Below are 23,688 nucleotides of genomic sequence, written 5' to 3' on the forward strand. Positions count from 1 at the left end.
ACATGAACCATCCTTAAACCAGAAATCAGATGAGGTCTCAGTAATTCAGTACTATACCATCAGCAGACTGGCAACAGATTGACACTAGCAAAACTGAAAAATCTACAAAATACCTGTCCATATACTTTCACAATAACTCAAGCTTAACATGTCAGATCATCTACTCGTGGAATTCTGAACACAAGTTTGGGCAGATAAAAAACACCGTAGCATGCTTTACTTCCTTGGTGCCACTAAGTTTGTATTAGAGAAAATTTTAAGTTCAAGGAAAAAGCAATCCAAATGTTCAGTAATAGGATTCAGGCTATTTCCATCATTAGATCATTGCTCCAAGAGTTAACCAGCTGAGCAAAGAATAAAAGCCATTACCATCCAACCTGCAATTAGTTGGTAGCTCTGAATTAAAGCTTTTACAGTAACTGTAGGAACCTCAACATCAACATGTGCATTAAAATCCTCAGTACTCCTTGCCCAAAGAATGCACAGGAAGCAACTGTTTTACTTCTAGGAGAAGAGTAGATGCCAGCTATTGGGTTTCGGTTTCAACAGATGCCAGCTTGATATTTTGACTTCTATGCATGATCTAAAAACTAACAATAATAAACTCCCCACAGTTATGAGTTCTCAAAGTTAAGGTTGTACCCCATCATGAAGATATGAGAGGATAAGCAGGAAGATAATGATATCTTCCAAAAATTACTGCTATAATTTGAAAAATATTGAATTGAAATATTATAATTGGGGCTTAGCATCAATAGCATGACTGACTTTTCTAGAATCTAAACAAAGGATATGTCCAAGGCAAGATCAAGTGTTCTGTCAAACCCAAAGCAATGAAGCTTATCTTCTGAATAGGTTTTCATATAAGATTAACAGGCATTATTTTCCTGTGCACGTTGAGTTTACATTTTCTTCTCACAGCAATGCATAAAAAAAGATATGAAATATCAAAACCAGTCTTCACAGAACCACAGGTTGGAAGGGACCTCAGGGATCATCTAATCCAACCTTTCTAGGAAGAGCACAGTCTAGACAAGATGGCACAGCACACAGTCCAGACAACTCTAAGGTGTCCAACGTGGCCAAATCAACCACTTCCCTGGGGAGACTATTCCAATGGTTGACTGTCCTCAGTGTGAAAAATTTCCCTCTGGTGTCCAATCGGAATCTCCCCAAAAGCAATATGTGTCCATTCCCCCTTGTCCACTCCATGTGACTCCATGTAAAAAGGAAGTCTCCGACTTCTTTGTAACTACCCCTTAAGTACTGGTACATGGTGATGAGATCCCCTCTGAGCCTCCTTTTCTCAAGGCTGAACAAACCCAGCTCTCCCAGCCTATCCTCATATGGCAGGCTTCCCAGTCCTTTGATCATCTTGGTGGCCCTTCTCTGGACCCCTTCCAGCCTGTCCACATCCTTTTTGTACAGTGGGGACCAGAACTGTACACAGTACTTGGTGTCGCCTGACAAGCGCTGAGTAGAGTGGGTATTAATGAGTTCTAAGAGTTTTGTGCCTTAATGCAGGTTTCTGTTGACATGCTGAAGCAGTTAATGATTGGAATCATGCAAAAACAAAACATGGAAGTAAAAAACTTGATCAGAAAAGCTATTTTTAAATCAATAAGATAAATGCTGCTTAGAAAGCAGCATATACTTGTAAAACATACTCATTAACATCCACAGAATGCTGTGTAAACCAATTATATACACTTGGAGTATTCAGCTTCACTGTAAATCTTCCATCAAAACTTAGCAATATTGATATTGCATTTAAATAATCCATCTACAAAAGTTACACTATTTCCTCCAGATTACACCAGGAATTACTGTTGAAAATGTTTTAGTAAATACAGCCTACTAACTTGTCACAAGAACTGAAGACTGCATTTCATGTTATAGTCTAATTAAAGAAACAGACTTAGTAACTCAACAGTAAATACATTTAATTTCAATCTCCAAGATTAATTTAAGTAACAGATAACTAATGCTTTATTACAGGCCAAATTCAAGTTTTTTAAACCCTGCTAAATAATCACCCCTTTAGTCAAGGAAGAGTTAATACTATTACTGAAGTTATTGGGAAGTTAGCGATCCAAGAAATAAAGATTCTCCCAAATGCCTCACCTGAATACAAAGGATCCTGCAAAGTTTGTATACAGGACATACATAGAAATGCAGATTTCACCTCACAGGAACTATCCTGATCCATCTTTTTTTACATAATGACTTGACACTTGCTCTCAATTGCATTACCTGAATCAAGTACCGGAAGTGTTTTTGAACAAACAAAAACCCTTTTTAAACATTTATTGCCTATGGTATTTGCATTCATAGCATCATTAACAAGCCAGTTTAGAAGAGATATGTTGATGGTAAGTGTTTATGGACAGCTCTCTATCTTTTGTCTCAAATGGCCTTCCAGCTCATCTTTCCTCCTTAAAACTAATCACTAATTTATAGGCCACAAGTGTGTTAAAAAGCAAGTTCGTAAATAACTGTAGTTTGCAGAAAGAAAGTGTCAGTCATTCAACAATAATTATCAAGACTTGATCTTAGCTCATAAGAAACTTTGAGCGCATAATTCTGTTTTATAAAGTGACTCCATAATTAGAGACACTTTAGAATATCCTTTGAACTTTGGCTGAAGTATGACAGGCATATCTCCAGAATACCTTTGTAGTGATGTTTTGGTCTGTTCAGTTTATTAGCCACTGCATACAATTACTCTATTTGATTTTCAAAGTGTAGCTGAAGGGTAAGTAAAATGACTTCACCACTTCCCTTTTGGCCTGTAATCGGTGATGAAGACAGAAATATATATAAGCAAAGACAAAAATCTAGACCATACTCTAATTCTTGTTGCGGGAAGAAAGTTACAAAAATTCTTTATTTGGAGAAACACAACCATTGGCATAGTATATGTCTGTACTGAACTACAGAATTACACTGCATACAAAAGACCAAGAGAGACCACAAAAATGGGCAAAGTGCTAAAAAGCACTAAAACCCAAGCCCTTTAAGCTACATCAAAGCCATATGCATGTGCATATGCATTATGAGTTTACAAGACCATATTTCTTTTCTCCTTCCTATTCTCTTTATCAGGATTTCAACTGCTTTCAGGATAACATCAAGTTATTTGTGTCCTCTTTATTAAAAAAAAGCCACCAAAACACTCTCAAAACACACACAAGTACATTCCAGCCAAACTGAGAACTGAGACAAGAACTGTAGCTTGTTCAATATGACTTATTAATATTGATTGCTTTCCAGGTCAGAGAGCTACAGATCTTCACTGCCTAGAGAGCACAACAGATACTAGTCCCTTAAAAATTTAGGAGGAAACAATAGTTTCCCTCCCATATCTGGCATGTGATTGCAGAATTTGCCATTGGTGGTATCAATCAACACAGGCTTTAGCATCATTTGCAATAAAAAGAGCCAACAGGATATCCAGCATCCAATAAATATCTCTAAGCCTTTTTAATATGAGCTGTGCTGATTTGTATCTACCCCCCTCATAACGAGCTAAAGCAGAAATACATGTAATTGTTCAAAACTGCTGAAACTGCGGCTTGTGCGAAAAACAACTGTATAATCAACTGGTCAGTTGTTGGCACTTATTAATTCCAGCTAATATTTTTGTCCCAGTAATAGATCTGTCTACACAAGTAACAACTGCCCCTTTCTACAGAATTGCACTGGCTGGTAAATACAACATTAAAGGTGGGGCTTTTGCTAGGGGAGAAAGAAGAGTTCAGAATAACTTAATACAAACCTTCAACTTTGGAAGTGTGCAAATTAGGTATTTATTTATTTACGTGTTTTGACACTGCTGTGAGATCCATTCATTCAGTTTTTTACTTGTGGCCTGCACGAGTCACCAACTCCATGGTACCCAAGTCAACATTCAATGCATAAGGTTCACAGCTAACACAACTTTCCACATATTATTCCAAATGGAGGCAGAATACAAACCACAGCAGAACTGTTCTCTTGGACTTTTAGAAAGCTTGGCTCATCACCTATAGGCCCTCCTGTTAAAATACAAACTGAATTGAAAGGCAAGAGCTAGGCTTGAAAAACAAGAATTTAATAAAGACAGAACTGATACAAGAGGGAAAACTGAGGGCAGAATAAGAAAGGGTGGGAAGAAACAGAGCAGTACTAGGAGTAAATATTTTCCTCACCTCAGTGAGCCCTCTGTTATTCATAACCTGTTCCTAACTTTGTATCATCATACTTAGTAATGCATATGCTAAAGACCACAAACTCAGACAAAACACGGTATCTTCACAGCAGAGAAAATTTGCTTTCGATTTAGGGAATGAAATACATTAGTAAAACTTCCAGCAACAAAAATTTAAATTCAATGTCTTAGTAAAATCTGATTTTGATCACTCTACTTTTTGCAGCAAACACCAGTTAGACACAGGACAAGTCAGCATAATAAGAACAGCCTAAACAGAAACAAATAAGTACTTAATGTTTTATTTCAGCATTAAAAAAGTCAAATGAGTCACATACTTAGGCAATCTCTTAAAGCCACCATGAGTTGCAGAGCCCAGAAGCCAACTGAATGAAAAAAAAACCAATCATAGGCCTAACATCAACATCTCAGAAAGATACTACTGCATTTAGCAGTTCCAGATTCATGATCAGTATTATCATTAACTCCATTTACATTTCGGATGAAAATGGCTTCAGAATCAGTTACCTTCCCAAAAAGGACACATTTGAGAATTCTGTGATGTTCATTCAGGCAGCGAGTCACACATTCCACCACAATGCCACATTTACTGGTGGGTTTGTTACCCGACCTCTTCCTATAAACTACTAAAGAACTGATGCACAAACTATAAATATTTGTGAGCAATTTTTTGCCACATTTCCTCAGACTCTTTCAGATCACACTGGGGAAATTAATCAACCATCCCAAAAAGGTGTTTTTCATCAACCTCATACATCTTATTGAACCCATTCTTAAAAAGTAGCTGCCATGCTGCATTCTTCTGAAAGTTTTTTTCTAGTATATCCATGGCATTTTAGTTAAGAGTAACTCACAAATATGGAACCTGCTAAAAGCTAAAAGTAGCAAGCAACTGTCTTGTTTCATAAAAGAAAGGTTTAGCTCATCATGTTATTTACATTTTGTAAATTTGAACAAGTTTAAGTAGAACTAAACAGTAAACCAAAACTCTCTTTAGCGATCACACTACAGCATGCTCAACAGTAATCAAGAGGAAAGCAACAGAAGGCCTAGAATACTCAAGATAAAGAAAAAACCCACATAGTACAAGTATTGGCAGAACACTGAGGAGTTAAAATACAGAGATAACCAAGAGGTTCCAAAGGGGATAAGCTCAGTCCAGCAGTTCCCAGGTCATTGCTAGCCCTGATATGCTCCTGGAGAAACTACTGAGGTATACTTACACTGCACTGTAACCCAGCAAGGATTTCAGGCTCCCTGTCAGGTAAGAGCTTGAAAACGGTTTGCAAACCAGAGCCAATCCAGGTATCACTGTAGCCATAATAATGAAGTGCACTTCAGCATTCAACATAGTGAGACAAAGTGAATTTCAATGTATCCATGGTATGGTTAACCTGTAACTCAAGTAATCCACCCATATGTAATTACCATTCAAGTGTTCATATTCATTTAGTTTGTTCCTGAAGGGGTGGAAGGCATTTCAATGAACACTCAAAAGCAGAGAGGTTACCCCTCAAAAGGAAAAAGCTGTTTATTTTTCCTTTCTAATCATTCTTCCCGTGGATGTGTTTAAGTCTCTTCTTTTTCACAACACTTAGACCTTAACTAGATCCCTGACTGCAATCTCTTTTTAAAAATATATTTCTAAACGATGCCTTTGGTTTAGTCTCTCCAGTTAGTTTTGCAGTAGTCAAGTTTTCCGCATTTCTCAGGACGTGTATTCAAATATCATTATATTCAGAAGAACTACAAGACTGTTTGTAGTAGCACAATTTTGTTAAGGCTGAATTAGTAGTTCCTGTTTTCTACCTGAGTTATGGAAGGTCCTCTAGGGATTTGGTTTGTTTTGTTATTTAAAAAACAAAACTCCACACCAGAAATGCCTACCTAGCAAGAACAGCATGTACATACTTTCTGAAACTGTTTGTTTTTCACAGCTTACCATCACTTCAACCTCACAGTCCTCTCACCAGTAAAAATTTGGTGCTTCCAGTTTGGTTGACTATCCATCTTCTTATTATGTTAGGATAGTTGATTTACCAAACATAACTGTAAGCAACAGTACGTTTAGGAAGCAACGATGTAGGGGATTACAGCAGCTCATGAAGTGATGAATTCTCAGTTAAGCTATGGGAGATTAAGTTACTTTAGAACAAATGTTTATTGTAACCTCTTTCTCACAAATCCAAGTTTATCTTGCCAAAAAACTTTGTGCCTAGTGACTGAACAGGATTTCTACTTAGCCTGAGAAATCTACTGCTGATTGGAAACATTACATGTACATGTTGATAGAGAAGTCTTTTCAAGCAACTGTACAGCTTATTTCATGCCACTGGGGAAGAAGGATTAAAAGGAAAAAGAGCAAGCACGATTCTTGTTAGGAAGGTCTGCAGGCCTAATATACCCTGCTCTCCTAACTAGTACGTATTAACCCCCATTCCCTCCCTTGAGGGAAGCAAATTTCTAATCTGCGTGGGTCCTCCTCACCCATTTAACTGCATATTTGATTCATCTGTTCCCATGAAAGCTTCTGCTTTCTTGGGGAATTTTAAAAATTTGAGTGGATGTATGTGGGAAGAGTGCAGAATTCCTTCAATCCCTTCAATTCCTGCAAAGACACTTCTGAAGCCAACATATGTTGGCTATATTCAAAAGGAAGACATCAAGAAAAGCAAACAGTAAGAGCTACTTTTTAATCTAGTCATCATAAAAATAGATGGCACCATACTTAACTGCTGGCATAACACACTAACTGCAGTACTTCAGCAGAAATTAACATTTACCATGAAGAAAAAGTTGACACGATTAGACGTCGAGAAATGTAGAGACTAATGTTTCTTACAAAAAAAGAAATAAGTCTTACAGGACTACTCCAACTATACAAATAAGCTTTCGTATTTTTATCAAGTAGATGTCAGCAATGTCTTTCAAATGCACAGACTGTCAGTGCTAAGATCTATTTTGCTAAGCAACAAGGCAGTCTCATTGGCATTTGTCTTTCATTGCCACCCCTCAGAACTACTGTTTCTGTGAAAGATTCTTTCTGAAGAAGTTAACTTTAGGATAATACATAGAAATATAAAATGCAAATGGAGGCTCTTCCTTCTGCCTCTGTATCCTTTCTTTGCCCAAGAACTGTTTAAGTGGCAGAAACTTTCTCTACTTAAAGAGGATAAACCATGTCATCAAAAAGAAAGGTTTTCACGTTATACTTTGATTCAAACAGCAGGTGAAACTTAAAGTCTGAGAGCCATTAAGCTACCTTCCTCTTGGTACCTACTAACCAAATTTGAGATAAAAAAAGATATACTAATAACTCCAAAGACAGAATCTCCACAGCTTATTACACACAAGTGAAGAAAAGCCGTGACTGATTATCCAAGTTCAACTCTTACAGCCTCACTGATGATATCCATTTATACTACTATTTTTTTTAAAGTGCCCAGGGTCATCTAGTTCATATTTCAAGCTCTGCCATTCAGATATGAAACAAAATCAGGGGTCAAACCCTTTCTATTGTAATTGGCAGCAAAACAGCAAGATTATAGTTAAAAGCTGTATATTTTTTTTCCAATCAACTAATGAGGAAAGAAGACTAGAACAAGAAACAAAACAAATGAGAAGTTGGAAATCAAGTTTAAGACAGACAGACAAGAAAGAATTTTATGAAGATGCAGAATGTAAGACATATAAGACTGCCTCCCACACTGCAGGGAGAGGAAACTTCTACTACTGCAAAGTTTATCTAAGTAAAATTCCTGAACATTAAATCATACTTAGAACAGGAAAGCAGCAGGGAGCAGAAGCCACTTAACTGATAAGACAGTCAAAAGAACATGCAGCATGGAAAAGATACTTTTCTGAGAACTGTAACTATCAAAGCATGTTTTCCCCTCACATATTTCATTAATTTAGAAAACAAGAATGAAGTTCCAACTAAGGCTTCTCCTACAGTGGGAGGATTTAGAGTTCTCTTGCCTCCGTGCACGTTTCCTGTCATGCGGTAAAACATAAGCTCATTCTTGTACTCTTTTCTTCCACAAAGGTACGTGCCTCTACTTCATTTAGTTTCACAAAACCTAAGAGTATCTACCTGTAGGCTGTAAAACTTACCAAAAATTAGCCAAAAAATTAACAATTAGGAAGGAAGGTGGTCAGTCTAAACTTGCTCATAGAAGTTCTGGTTCCACAGGAAACCAGGCTAAGAGTTTAGTAGCCAAGAAAACTTCAGAAACATAAGTCCATCAAGAAAACATAATGGACTGAGAAGAAAACATTCGACTTCTTGTGTTACTGGCAAGCAGGATGCTTAACGGCAGACGACAGAAAGCATATTTACAAGTGCGGGGAAAGAATGAACAAGATTAGGTCACAAATAAGCAGAAAATTCCTGTAGTTTATTTACCTTCTACATTAGAAGCAGATCTAAAATGTAAGCTGGTTCAAGGATTGTAGGCTTCTTTTACTGTAGTAATCTAACCACTGACAGTATCTCTCTTTTAAGGATCTTTACCTCATTAGTACAGTTAGGTGATGCCCTTCAGCCTCTCTACTATAGCACCATCCAGGCTGGCTCAAGCCTCTTTCTGTAGCAGATGGAACTAAGCATTTGACTTTGCGCTGAAGCAGATGAAGAGTGATCACATAAATGAATTTGCTACATGAGCGCAGTGCCACTCACAAAAAGTGGGAATATAAAAGAAAAACTTTGTAATTAGTACTGCAGTGATCTCATAGATAAAAACTGACTCAAGATGGTTACTGCCCAAGTTTTTGCCTCAGCAAGAGATATGCAAGGATCCATTAATCACGAGTGTGCAGTGAGTTCTCTGGATATATATGGAATTCCTGTAAGGGCTGTAGCAAGAACCCAAGTCTGCTGCTGAAACACTTTGGAGGCTCCCAAAGCTGAGAAGAAATAAGACACATCGATGTAGTATCCAGCTTCATTACGTAGACATAGGTACACAAACCTTAACAAACAGCTAAAGTGGGATAACTACAGTATTCCCAGTTACTACCTCTAACACTTTACAGACTGAGCAGAGCATGTGGGTGCACAGCCGCCTTGATGCAAAGTCCAACAGCTTAGCTGAAACTATCAGAGAAGACTATTCAAGCTAAGCTGTTGGACTTTGCTCTTAAGCAGCTGGAAATACTTGCGCACATTTCTTTTTGCCAAGAGCGCTACAAGTTCGGGTAACTTTCAACCAAAGTTGACAACTGGAATAGGAAGAACTTAAGTCATCACAGCAAGATATGTCAGCATGTGTCAAGCTCCCAAAGACAATCATTAACTTGTTCAGAGATCTAAGTAATTATAGCTAAATTACACATAAACTTCTGCTCGGATATAACAGTTTCTAGACACTATTCCTGAACACCAGGGGTTCACCGAAGCAGAATCTTGACCTTACATACCTGCACTTTTCCCACAAACCTCACTGACAACTGAAGGCAAATGAAGGCAGACACCCTCCAAATACAACGTACCTCAAGACTTCTCACCCATTACACAGGCATCTACTAGTTTTTTTTTAGCACTCACCCTAACCAGATATCAAAACGCTTCACAGAAGGTTAATGAATTAAGCCTCAACACACCCGGTAGCTTAGCATCACCCTATTAAGGACGAGCCCTGAGGCACAGAGAGGAAGGATAACCAAACCGAGGCCACACATATGAATATACACATAAGATCAGCGAGGCGGGACTAGGATATTGGCTGTCAACCCAGAAAGTTTCACGTACTGCCATGTAACAACTTCAGCAGCATACACGGGGGCCGGCGGGGGGGCAGGAGGGGAGCGGAGCGCCGGGTGAGGGAAGGGAGACGCACAAGAACGGGAGGGCCGCGACGGGGAGGGGAAGGGCGCCCTATCGCCCGGACGCTCACCGTTGCGGGAAGTTCCCGAAGACTCTGTCCCCGGGCGGGTGGCGGCTCCTGCCACCCTCCAGCCCTCCCCGGCCGACCCCCGAACGGGGGGTCCCAAAGGCTCCAAGCGCATCCCTCCCTCCTCAGCCCACAGCGCCGCCTCACCCACCCCAGGCCCTCGCGGCCGCCTCCTACCTTGGCCACGTAGTCCTTCACCTCATCCAAGTCTCCATTTTTGAGGGCCCACATAAATTCCTTGTCAGACATCGCGGCCGCCTAGCAGAGACGCGGACGGACGGACAGGCGGGCGGGGCGGCGAGGGGCCGGCAGCACCTCCACGGGCCGAGGGCGGCGGCGCAGAGGGCGGGAGCCCCTGGCCCGGCTGGCGGCCGCTCTCCCGTTCGCTCCCTCGCTGCCGGCGGGCGGTTGGGCGGGGCAGCGGCTCGGTGGCAGTTAGGGCGGCTAAGGCTCGGCGCCGCGGAGCGAGGCCGGGCACGCGTGCAGAGGGAAGCACAGCAGAACCCGCCTGACTGAGGGGAAAAACGGTTTACTTGCGCACAGCGCTTCCGCTTCCGGTTGCCATTCGGCTCCCCTCCCCCGTCCCCCGCGGTCCCCTACCCACCCCAACGAAACACCCGCGCGGAGGGGGGGGGGGGGGGGGCCGGAGGACGCGGGGCTTATGCGCATGCGCAGCCCACCGACTGCCGCCGAACCCGCTCCGCGCATGCGCCCACCGTCAGCGTCCCTCCGTTTCCGCAGATACCGCGGAGCTGCGCGGCGCATGCGCTCTAAGTTCCCGCGGCCTCGCCCCGCCGGCGGTCCCGCCCCCGGTTGCCCGGGGGTTGCCATGGCGCCGAGCGTCTCGCCGGGTCGCCGGTGGGGCCGTTGAGCCCGCCGCGGGCGAGGAGTGGGGCCCGGTGAAACTCGGCCCCGGGCACCCCCCACGCTTACCTCACCCTGTGTACGGGACGCCGCGGGCGGGGGGGTGGGTCGGTGGGTCTCTGCCCGGGGTGTTGCCGGGGGCGCAGCAAGGCCGCGCTGGGCTCCTGCCTCCAAACCGGCTGGGGAACTACGTGTTTAAGCATCCGTTCCCACTGAGGAACTAAGTGGCTAAATAGCTGTTCTTCAAAACCCGAGGCACTGAACGTGCTGTGGATAATTATCATAATGCTTCCAAAACATGAGCGGGGAGACATGAAAGGAAATATGAGACAATTAATCAGTTGGCGCTTGGTGGTTGCATCTGGTTTTTGAAACCGCGTTTTGCGTATGGAACGTGCAGCCTGGTGTGTGAATCACGCTTGGCTGCCAAGAGGCAGCCGCTCTGCCTAACCCCCGCTGGCAAGCATCGTCCTGAACCCCCCTGGAGCTAAGGCTGCTCTGCTGTGACTGTACCCGGTCTGGCAACAGTATGAAAATGTACAGATGCTGTTTAAGGGCAGCAGTGCTCTTATTAATGAGGAGGAGGGGGCACTCCACCGTGCGGCCAAAGAAAATTGGTAAGGGAGGGGAGTTGGTGGTGCCATACAGCTCGTGATTTTTCTGTGTTTTCTTTGTATTCCTGAACCACAGAAATGTTAAATATGTACGGCTTTGCAGATTCTTGTCAGGGATTGAATGGTATTCCATTGAAATAGCTAGCATGTTACTTGCACGGAAAAAAATCTATACCCGTTCAAGTTGGATTAATTACTGATTTCACTTATAAACTGAAGTTTTGGAACACGTGACTTTGTCCTTTTCCTAATTATTTCCTAAATTTCCTACTTTCCTAATTCCATTTCCTAATATCATTAAAGAAAAGGAAAACAAAAAACTGAAAGACAAATTGTCAAGCATCCTTGCATTGTTTTGTAAATGCTCACAGTACGTGCATGAATGCAAATTTTTCAGTGCTTAATTTTGCAGTCTGCAGAAAAGGTAAGCAAATTTGGATTTTTTGAAATAAGCTAAATACAATTTCTTCTTTTAGGAAAACTAGATAATCCTGAGTTTATGATCCTATCTCATCACTGAAGCAGAAATATTTTCACACGTCCCTCTTTCTCTACAAGTTCTGTTACCTAAAGTACATGATTTAGTCAGATGTTTCTTCCCTTCTACCCGATACATGCCTTTTCTAGAGGTACACTTATCAGTTACTTTCAGGGCCCAAATTCTAAATGGCTTTTGGCTACTTGGTGACTAATACTGGATCTCTTGGGCATGCATCCAGAAATAAAAACCCATACCTGATACCGTTTTCTAACTGTGGGATGCTGTCATATATGCCTTAAAAGGTGCATGCACTGCCTTAGCCCGCTTTCTTTCCCTTTTACTGTTTCCAAGTTCAGTTCCAATCCCTAAAAGTCTGTGCGTGTAAGAGCTTTGGTTCTTAAGACATATTAATCCAGGAAAAAAAAAAAAAGTGAAAGAAATGCAGTGAACACGTGTTTAGCAAAGGAATTTCTTAAACAGAATTTTTTTTCTTTTGAATGCACAATGAAGTTACAGTTATTTGAAAAGAAGCGCAGTACTAAACATAGAAAGTCTGAGAGACCTGAGTCCAATATGCTGACGGGACCCAGCCCACAGGGAGGTCTGCTGCCTCCCTGAGGCCAGGGTAAGGGATGTCGCTAGGAGAATCCCTGGTCTGGTAAGGTCCTCAGACTATTACCTGCTATTGGTTCTCCATGTCGGCAGAGAAGAGGTAGCAAGGAGAAGCCAAAAGGCTGTCAAAAGGGATTTCAGAGCCTTTTTCAGAGCCTTGGGGTTGAAGGATCAGGTGCTCAGGTAGTATTTTCCTTGACTCTCTTGGTAGGAGGGAAGAATTCTGAATGGAACAGGCAGGTCCAGCTGATCAACACGTGGCTCCGAGGCTGGTGTCATTGGCGGAATTTCGGCTTTTTTGGTCACGGGATGGTATACTCAACACCAGGTCTGCTGAGATCTGACGGTGTACAACTTTCTCAGCAGGGGAAAAGGGTTTTTGCTCAGGAGCTAGAAGTGCTGATTGACAGGGCTTTAAACTAGATTGGAAAGGGGAAGGGGGTGGTATCAAGCTAGTCAGGATGAGCAATGGGTAGACTCACCAAAGTTGGAGGGTTTGATTATAATCCTTAAACTAGGAACTGCTTTTACACATCTTTCTACTTACCTCATCTGTCTTGTAAGCAGTAGTGGAATCACTTTCCGTTTGTGGAAAGAATCCCTTCTTTGTACTGTCTTCAACCATACTAGCCAAAGCTCTGGGCTGGCTGCAAGTTCACTGGTTGGAGAATTAGTTCATCGCTGAGAGAGAGTCATAACTGTTTGCCATAGAGTTTACGTTGTCTTCTCAAGTATAAGCATTTACTTGATGACATTCCCTACTTCAGGATAGTATTTTAGTCCCATCAACAGAAGTTTCAACACAGCATGCGAGTCATGTTCCAGAAGAGTTATAGCATAAAGGAGACACCTAAACAAAGTGCCATTTGTGTTTCAATAGAGTTACAAGCCAAATATATTACAAGCAAGAACGAACATTATCCCCATCAGCGTAGCATATCTTTGTATGTTTTCTATGAATCTGTGCTTCATTTTCTGATTAAAAACTGCTTATTTCTATTCTGCATCCTCCAGAAAATTTGAGAAGAAGCATGAGATGGATTGAATGTCTGGAGGAGACAGGAAGTGATAATGAGTTAAGGTGTGGGAAGACTGCTAGACTGACGAGCTGTGCCATCCCTAGCCCAGTTATTCCCATTGAGATGAAATTATTCTTTCTGCCTACTGTTTAAGCCCTCTTTTGAATACTGCATAACTGCTGAACTGTTCCATAGACTCATCCTGCTCTGCTGACCAGAGCTTCACTTCCGTAACTGAATCTCATTCACGGAATATAAACATCATTATTTTGGGGCATATATCTTCATATATTTGCCCATGTACTTTTGCATATAAATGTAGTTTATATGCAAAGATGCTGCTGCTGTTATCTGTTTCAACAAAGAAATCATAATTCATTGTTGTGTTCAGTTATATATTACTATTATATAGTGCATATGCTTGTATAAATCATAAATGCAGTACACAAATAGTCTAGAATACTAGGCAATCCGGTTAATTTAGTTATCCAAATTAAAAAAAAAACAAAGAACAACATAAAAACCCAAGAAAAGAGTCTTGAATGCATACTGGTACCCTTTCAGGTTTTATTTAAAAATGTGTGCTTGATCTCATATCTACTACATTCTGTTTGTGTAATGCCAAACAATTCATACACAACAGCTGTTAGTTCAACAACAATGGGCAAGCAGAAATATAAAATATCATTATATAGAACACATTCTATTGAGGAGAAAATAATAAAGTTAACAAATAACAGACTAGATATAGTTATAGAACTGACACAAAAGATCTAGGAATGACAGGTGAAAATAGGACTATTGATTAGCTTTGTGTTTATTTGTTGGTCATATTTATACTGTTTGTTGCAGTTTTTCTGCTGTGGAGATTACCAGAGAAGAAACACTAACATCTTCCCCTTACTTTTTGAATCCAGCAACAGTTTTACTTCATCTTAGCCAAAAATGTTTGGGTTTTGGTCCATGCACCTCAAACCTTGTTGTACAGGATACAAGAGACTCCTGTCTCCCTGAGTTCTTTCAGCCGTGTGAATCTTTGGTGAAACAGTTTAGTAGTTGCTGACATTACTGCAAATAAATTTCTTCCTAACCTTTAGGAAATCTCTGTAAATATTTGGAAAGTAAGTATGTATATATATAGAGAACCAGACTTTGGTTTGTCCGTCTGTGATACAAAAGGTCTGAAGGAAGAGGGAGTGGAAAGGAAAAGGAAGTAAGAGTTACTTTTTCTTTCCTGAGGTCCAGCAAGGCTTGCAGACAGGGAAACCCAACATAGGTTGAATGTATTCGTTGTGGTACTTGAAATAGCAGGGGAAGCAAAGTCAGACATGCAGCTCCAGTTCTTTGGTACCATTCATGAACCGCAGTGAGGCTGGACCTTGGAAAGTAATGCAGTAACTTGGGTGCCAGCCTTTGGTAACGAGGAAGGGCGTCATTCTGTGGAAATGCACCTTCCCATGGAGCGGAACTGCCTTTTCCTCAGACACTATTTAGTAAACACAATCTAGCAGTCGGTTTAGCAATTGCTAAACAAGGGGCTGGCTCTGAAAACTGAAGCAAGGAGTGTGCCAGTGTTGACAAATACTCTCAGCAAGACCAGAAGGTGAATAATGGTTTGGAGGTTTGACCCACAAATAACCAGGCTGGGCTTATTTATTACCACAGAGTACAAATCTCCTTTTGGCTGTAGGCCTTTCTCTTTCAGTATCATTTGTAGGTACCAGTAGGTTTTCATAGTTTTCTTTGTTTGTTTCACATTTAAGTACTGTGCCTTCTTTTATTTACAAGAGTATGGGTATAAGTCATTATTACTGTCTCCATGACTAAACCAAACTAATATCTTTGTGCCTTCACACAGGAGAAGATAACTTTTTTTCTATAGCCTTATTTCTCTTTTCAGGAGCTGTTCATATGAAACAGAAGTTCAAGAAATTATATCTTGATCATCTCAGTTATTTCTCTAAGTTGAAATCAAATCATAGGAGCACAGAAAAATTTAGGTTGGAAGGAACTTCTGGAGGTCATCTGATCTAATCCCTGCTCAAAGCAGGGCTAACCTAGATGAGGTTGCTCAGGGCCTTTCCTAGTCAAGTTCTGAATATCTCAAAGTATGATGAAACCACAACTTTTCCTGGCAACTTGTTCCAATGTTTGACTGCTTTCACAAACCAACCAAACAAAAAATCCTTATATCTAATCAAAACTTCCCTGTTGTAAACTTCATAATTGTTACCTCTTATCCTATACCTACCACTTCAAGAACAGTTTAGCTCTGTCTTCTCTCTATATTCTCATGAGGTAGTTGAAGAGAGCAGTAGGATCCCCCTTCCTCCACCTTAATCTTGTCATCTCAGGGCTGAACAAGCCAATACCTTTCAGCTTTTTGTCATTTGTCACGTGCTTAAGTCAGGTTATCATCTTGGTCATCTTCTGATGAACTCATTCCAGTATGTCAATGCCTTTTGTTCTCTGGGAAGCCCAAAACTGGAAGCAGTACTCAATCTGCAGCCTCACAAGTGATGACTAGAAAGTATCAATCACTTGTACCGATTATTCCTTTGAAGGCTGAAATTGCCTTCAAGCGAACTGTTGCAGTGATGGGTTAAACACCGGGGAGCTCGTGCTGGCATGAGTGGCGACACAGCCTCTGTTCCAAAGCAAGGGACTGTTCAGTATAGCTGAGCATCACAATCAGGAGAACTTAGCCCAAAGCTTTGCTGATGGTGCAAGTGTCTGAATAGTTTGCAGTTTGCTTTTTCACAACAGTATGGGCTTTGCAGTGCTGACAAAGGTGAAATCTTTTGCTAGTAAGCAAATGAGGGTTGGGTGCATTAGGGACTGATACTAACAAAGAGGAAACATAAGCAACATCATTTTTCCCACAGTACTCGTTGTTAAAGCAATAAACAAGTGACTGCTAAAAGTGAAACCAATGTGGTTTTCCAGTTAAATGAAAGTAAGTCATTATGAACTTGCTCTGCTGCATGGATATTATTCTAAATTCTAAAACTGTAGGTGAAATTCTAGGATTTTAGGAAAAGTTAGAAAAGTGAAATTGCTTGGCTCTATAGGCAAGAATTGCAGATAGCAAAATTCTGCCTTTTTGAGAAAGGACAGCCATTGAGAAAAAAAATATAAATTGCATCTTCTCATGCATTTTTGTCCTAATTCAGACAAGGCATCCGTGTGAAGGTTACAGTTTGAAAAGTGAGTGTAAATCGGTATAACTTATACCTTGGGTGAATGAACAACTGGAGAGATTGGGTAATACCAGAAGTAGAACAAACAAAACAATGTTTAAAAGTTCCAAGGTAAGCCAGAATAAAGCAATTTACACTTAAACATTTCTTTGGTGCCATTTATATTTCCACCCGGATCAGTGCCTTGAGATAGCAGACAGCTGTGTGCCATTCTCCAGTTTTTTATTTGGAGAACAATCATAGGTCTGCTTTTAGTACAAAACAGCTCTGTCTGAAAAACCTACAAAGATGCTGCTGAACCCTTTCAGCTTCTGCACAGCAGAGAAAGCTGCTTCTGGAGCTTTTGCTTGTTAGATCTGCAATTTTCCACTCACAGGCTGCATACTTAGCATGTGTTGGGGTTTCCTTACCATCATTAAGCTGAGAATTTCCTGGGACCCCCTTTTTTCATAGGGGCAAGATTTTGCAACTAGGTGAGACATTGGCTGCTGGCTTCCAAATCTCATTCATTTTGGAACAGTATCATCATTTTTTTAGTGCTTTAAGCACTGTCTGTAACCCTCCACTTTCAGCCCAAATCACAAAATGAACAACCTTAGTTCAGCATCCGAAGTTGTGAAATGCAACTTAAACATGAGCATTTATATCACCCACATAAAAAAGCTGAAATACGCTGTATTTCTGCCCTTGGAATGTTTTATGAAACAGTATCTAAGGACCTAGCTGTGAGCAGTAGACGCAAGAGCAACTGCCTGAGTACTATACAGAGGTTTTACAGTGTATATAGTCTGTGTGTTTTCTGTCAGCTGTAATTGTTCTAGGAAGTACATAGCTTGCAATTGCAAAGTATGGAATAAATCTTCTTTAATCAAAACCACAGTGTTCAAGTTTAGAATGTCCAGATTAACCATGCAGACTGTACACAGGGAATTTATTGGTTGAATGTTTGAAAACACTGATGAACCATATATGTTACTGTTCCATTCAGTACCATAATAAAATCTGGACCTTTGGTTCCACCCTGAGAGGTACCATTTTAGACCAGGATTTATGCAGTTTGTTTGCTGGTACACTGATTGTCCTGTGAGCATCAGAGGATAAACTGAAGACCTTCAATATAACATAGCAAAATTCATCCCGTTATATATACTTGTGCTGACTTAAACACTCTTAACATTTTGAGGAATATTTTGTATATTGTAATGTGTTTAATAAACTGAGTCTCTGCTTATGAACCAAAGGGCAAGGACAATCACTTCCTTTTTCTTTCTTGGGTTTTGAAGTTTTCACTAGTGATGTTTAACAAACAGCAAGCAATAACAGTAACAGTCACAGTGCCACAGGGAGACACTGTTGTCCAAACCATCACTTCCTATGTCTTCATTTTCCCATCCGTACTTTTCTACAATTGTGAAGAGCCTTGAGAATCTCAGACGAAGGGTGCTACATCAGTGAAAAACTATTATAAATATATGGTTGATGGCGTTGTTCCTGACAGCCATAGGCCAAGATACAGGACAGGTAATTGTGAGGAATCAATTATGTTTGTAACTACTTGTCTTTGGAGCAGAATGAAAAAAAAAAAAAAACAAAAAAAAGAATTAAGATACTTTGATGAAAGACATATTTCATCACAAAAATGGAACATATCCTGCTTTTGCAGACTGTGTCAAAGAATAAATATGTTTGGAAACAGATGTAAGAAAGGCCTTAGCTGCACTGCGGATACTTGTTCCTGGGACAGCACTGAAAAAGTTTGGTTTTCTATGCTAATAACAATATTCTTCTCTCACAATAATTATCCATATTCTTACATCATTTATAATCCGATTGTGTCTCCAGTTGTGTCTTTCTTGGAAAAATATGTACAGGAGATATCAACTAAAAGTGCTGTGCTTAAGATCACTTTTCAGTGTTTTTCAGATACCAATGTGACTTGGTGTTCAGTTTTAATCAGCAACATTTTCCTTAGTTTAAAGCAACAACTTTTGGTTTTAGCTTTGTCCTTTTCATTAGTGTTTTCTTTCTTTCTTTCCATATTTTTCTCTTTTCTCTTTGCTATTTAATACACGGACTGTCCCTTCACATTAGCAGAGGCAGAACTGTGATAATGCTCTTACCATAATCTATTTATATAACAGTTTGGGTTAAGTTCTCCTTCTTTTGCAAAAGGGAATAGCTTCCTTGAGTGGGTGCATATCTCTTCTTGTTACATGGGTTGTACAGATGAAGAACCATTTTGCTCTTGATTTGGTGAGTATCTCCAGTACAGGACAATCTGGAGCAGTGTTGTGTTGCAATGCTGCCCCTTCCATCTTCCCAACGTATATGTTTGCAGTATTCTCCATGGTCTCAGCAGGGCGTGGGAGGAATAAATGACATCCTAAAACCAGCTGAAAACAGTTCAGTTACTGAAGGCCCTTGCAAACCTGTAACATGCAGCATTCAGACATAGTGCGTGGGAATACTGCAGGACCCTTACAGTAGTCTCAACAGGACAGCTACGTAATGCTCAGTGTGTTCTGTCAGATTATGTCTTTATGTCCTGTGTATGTCACTCCTCAGAAACATAGCTGCTAATGTTTGTGGTGATAGGTACAGTGACATAGCATACAGCCATCAGTACTGTTATCAGACTAACTCTTCCATTACCCATGTACCCTATACACATAAACTTCTGCATTGCTCTTTCTCATCCCCAGAGATGCTTTGCTGGAGCAGTGGAACCAGCTATGCAGTGCCTTACAAAGTGTCTGCACTACCCTTGGTAATGGAAAAGACTTTGTATCGCAGCCCCTCCTTATTCTGCCACATACAGTTTATTTGTACTTTTAATTAATACTGCATGTTCTAATAAACACCTCTGGTTAATTTTGTAGCAGATTCATAAGGTTGAAAGGTCTCAAATAACACAGAAAAGGAGAGGGAGAGCCCTATATCCAGAGTATTTTTTGCAGCTATATCTATTTATAAAGCTTTGTGCTCATCCACCATGAGTTTGCATAGGCGCTTGCTATCTGTGCTTCGCCCCATTCAGTCAGTATGCGCAGGAGCTCTGTCACTGTTGTGAAGATACATACTCTCTTTCTGCCAGAGGGGATGGGATACAGAAGCGGCGTGTCAATGCAGCCTCTCTGGATAAATTGACACATACTGACCACATACTGTGTATGCGTCATTCCATATCTGTCCTCTGTTTCTGATATGGTTTTTACTAACTTGCAGAATCACTAATAGCATTGTTTGAGTACCTGGAGCGTTTTCTCATAATTCCCATTTGAAATGTGATTGTAGGTTACATTGCGTGCATGCTAATAATAAAACTTGTACTGTCCTGTGCACAGAGCTGTGATATTTATTTCTCTCTCCATCCACCAGGTGTTACTCTCCATTTTCTAACTGCTATGCAATGTGAAATTCAAGGCTTTGCAGTGGAGGTGGAAATGAAAACAAGAGACAAAAGGTGAATTTTCATGTGTCTTTGTACTTTCTTGTTTCTCTCCATGGAAACTGATGAGTGCTTGGCCCTCTCTGTTTTTATTTTTTGGAGGAATCTAAGGAAACTGAAGGGTACATGGGTATTTGTCTATGCATATGATATAGACTTATTAAAACAGCAATGTCACATGTATAAAATGTATAGAAACACAGGAACCAGAACAGACTTTTGTACCACCTTTCAGTTTACTTCTGTAGTCCCTATTCATAGTGATCAGAATAGGTATCAATCAGTATCATTGCTTACTATAAATAGGCAGGTCAGTATGAGCCACAAGTTTGCACCATTACAGGTAGCAATTAGACATTAATTTTTGTTTATCTGTTCAGATAGGAATCTAGAACAGAAGGGTTTCCAGTTCCCAGTTTTCCTCAATTTGTGTGAGGCCAGTTCTGACATTGAAGCAGCTGCACAGAAGATGCAGGACTTATTTTCTATTATCTGTTAAAGATAACATCAGCTATTGTAGGAGTAAAAGTTTAATCAGAAATCAACAAGTATTAAAAGATTAGCAGATTCTCATTTAAATAGTAATGCATATTATGCACGTCTTCCTTTTTTATTTCCTTTGGTATTATGGCAATTAGGTCTAAATTTACTGCATATCTTTTTGCCTAATACCACTAAGGACTTAAATACTTAGCTATCTCACAGTCCAGTATATAGCAAGTACCTATACAGATTTTGGCTAACCTGAATAAAATTATATTCCTGGTGGATGTGCTGGTTTTGATAGAGCTATCAGAGACAGGTATGTCTCAGTATAGATTTACAGATCTATACCAAATTAGGAATGTAGGAGATACAGTTAGATGTGAAGCTTAGTAAATGTTGCCAAATTTTTGATCATTTCTTCTGTTCACTCTGGGTACGGTATCTGATCAAACATAGCTATTTGCAAGTTAGTAAGCTAACAAAAACCACTGTAGCCTTTTCTTGGATAACAGAGCCTACCTTACTGTCAGTGTTGGTGGAATTATTTTAAATGCTTCCAAGAAAATGAGCTTCCAAGATATATAGAAGTGCCCTCAGAGCACTCAGCTGCCAATCAGGCAGGGTGATGAGTGTACCAGGTAATGAAGTGATATACTAGAAAAAGAAACATGATTATTTGAGTAAGTTCCCTAAAACATACTCTGTGAAGTATAAACTGTTACCTAACCTTTGAGCTTATAGCCCTATATAGACTGCAAGGGAATATGAACATGTATATTGCATGGGAGAGGCATTTTGATCAGAAGTAGCACTTTTGTGGACAGGAAAAGCCTGTGAGGCAAAGGAGGCCCTGGCAGCTGCAGAATGGCTCTCCCACTGAGCTGTGCTACTGGTTTTGTGACAAGAAGTGGTCATCTGTGCACCCACTGAGCTTAACTCATCTATTTCTACTGAAGGAATAGATGTCCCTGAGGAGCTCACCGAAACGGTGACAACTGAGTGGGTGATTCTGGGAAGTAGCTGCTGAACTATTTTGAATATTTCAGTATGATATCCTGCATGTATTCCAAGGTTGGGACTGCATTTCTCATTCAGCCAAGAAAAATAGAGGATTATAGTGGTTTTCTACTTCATATTCTTCTTCCCACACATACCTTTATATAACGAAAGTGATGTGGAAAAACTGCTTTAGGCAGCAAATGAAGATCCAGTAAATAAGTAAGCTTTGGGTAGACTTGAACGCTTGCTGAGTGAGATGATTACTGTGACCAGCTTCTGTTTCTGTGGAATGTCCATATTTAACTGCACACCTGTTTTCTATCTAATCAAACTATTTCCTCACCATTACCTTCATACCACTGCATGTGATCTACCTTGAATATGTCAGTTTTCCAGAGAAAAATTTTGCTTTCTGGCATGAAAAGTAGAGAATATTTAAATCTTCTTATGTAAGTGTCACTCTGGTCACTCATTTCTCTTTTTAACGGCAGTCTTAGAAAAATCTCCCACCTCTTTCTGGCCATGAATTATATCCTGCCTGACCTCTAGTGGTTATCTTCTTAAGTAGAGTCTCCTCCTGCGTATGGAGTGACTAAGTTCACTTCTTACGTTTGGCAGTCAGGAAAGAGGTGAGCACAGATTTAAGACTACCTCAGGTTTAAGAGAGCGCAACGCAAAGAGAAACTAAATGCGATTTCAGGACCAGATCTCAGTTAGGGTTGTTGCATGAAAGACGGCATAATTAGTTGCATGTGGTTAAAGACTTTAAGCTCGCTGCAAGAGGTTAGGCATATCTTCTACACATCTGTGAGTTGAAATAATACCTAGCCATCTTTATAAAGTGCTTTGAGGTCATGAATAAGTTTTTCATTAATTCAGGTGGACTTGATCTACCAGTGGTAAAGAGGCAGGGCACATAAGAGATGCTATCCTGTCATGGATAAACCAGCTAAAACCATGACATATCCTGACCTGCTATTATAAAGCAGCAATGACATCTTCTGGATCTATGTAAGGATGTGCCTACTTTCAGTGCATTGTTCTGTATCTATTCATCATACACTGTTGCCTATATACTCAAAGGTTATCTCTAATGCATGTAAAATCAAATTAAGACATCACTGTGGTTAGATATCTTGACTCTTTGCAGGTAATTATGAAGCATGCCTATATGCATGCATGTACATGTAGGTTATGCAAATATGTATGTGTGTGTACATGTTTCTGTGTGTTGAATCTGCATGCAAATTTCTATATGCTGTAATCCTTTTTCAGTGGCTGCAAGATCAGTCTGATGTCCCAAACCCTGTTTTTCCTTTGTGCATTAGTCATGTTCCTATTCTATACACTTAAATATTTCATACCTGTCTGATTACTTAAGAATTGCTATAACCAACTATAGATGAAGTGTTAATAATTCATAATCACCAGAACAGATGTGGAAACAACCAACAGGTACCTGATAAACGAATGGGCATGTATTCACACTACTGTTCCAGTGACTTGTATCTCAGCAGATCCACCCCACCAAATTCCCAGATGCTGCTGCAGTTTTCCATCCAGAATCTTTTTAGCTACATTTACTATGCTAATAGAAAGACAATCTTGCTGTTAAATGTACTTTTACTTCTAAAAAATGATCCGCTATATATAGCTTTTCTCCTAGAAAATGAATGTGGCTTTAGAATGTTTAATGTCAGTGCATATGCCAATTTCTCTTGCTAATGATTTTAACATAAGTATTTCTGTGTCAAAATGTTGACATTACAGATTTTTTTTTTTTGCCTGATATTAATGTTTCCTGTCTGTATTACAGATACTAAAATTGGTAGGAGAAGCCTTCCTGTATCTGAGAAGGGGT

The 23,688-nt window shown here is 40.2% G+C and overlaps 1 protein-coding gene across 1 annotated transcript in view; it reads right to left on the reverse strand.

Annotated features, from left to right (window-relative positions):
* MTPN (myotrophin) overlaps positions 1 to 10,686 on the reverse strand; it is a 44,206-nt gene extending 33,520 nt beyond the window's left edge. The window contains exon 1 of the mRNA XM_075116802.1: positions 10,282 to 10,686. Within this exon, the coding sequence (XP_074972903.1) occupies positions 10,282 to 10,353 (72 nt within the window). The 5' untranslated portion in view covers positions 10,354 to 10,686. The remainder of the gene's footprint in view (positions 1 to 10,281) is intronic.
* Positions 10,687 to 23,688: the final 13,002 nt, after the last annotated feature.

Source organism: Phalacrocorax aristotelis, chromosome 1 (assembly GCF_949628215.1).
Source record: "Phalacrocorax aristotelis chromosome 1, bGulAri2.1, whole genome shotgun sequence".
Taxonomy (NCBI): Eukaryota; Metazoa; Chordata; class Aves; order Suliformes; family Phalacrocoracidae; genus Phalacrocorax; species Phalacrocorax aristotelis.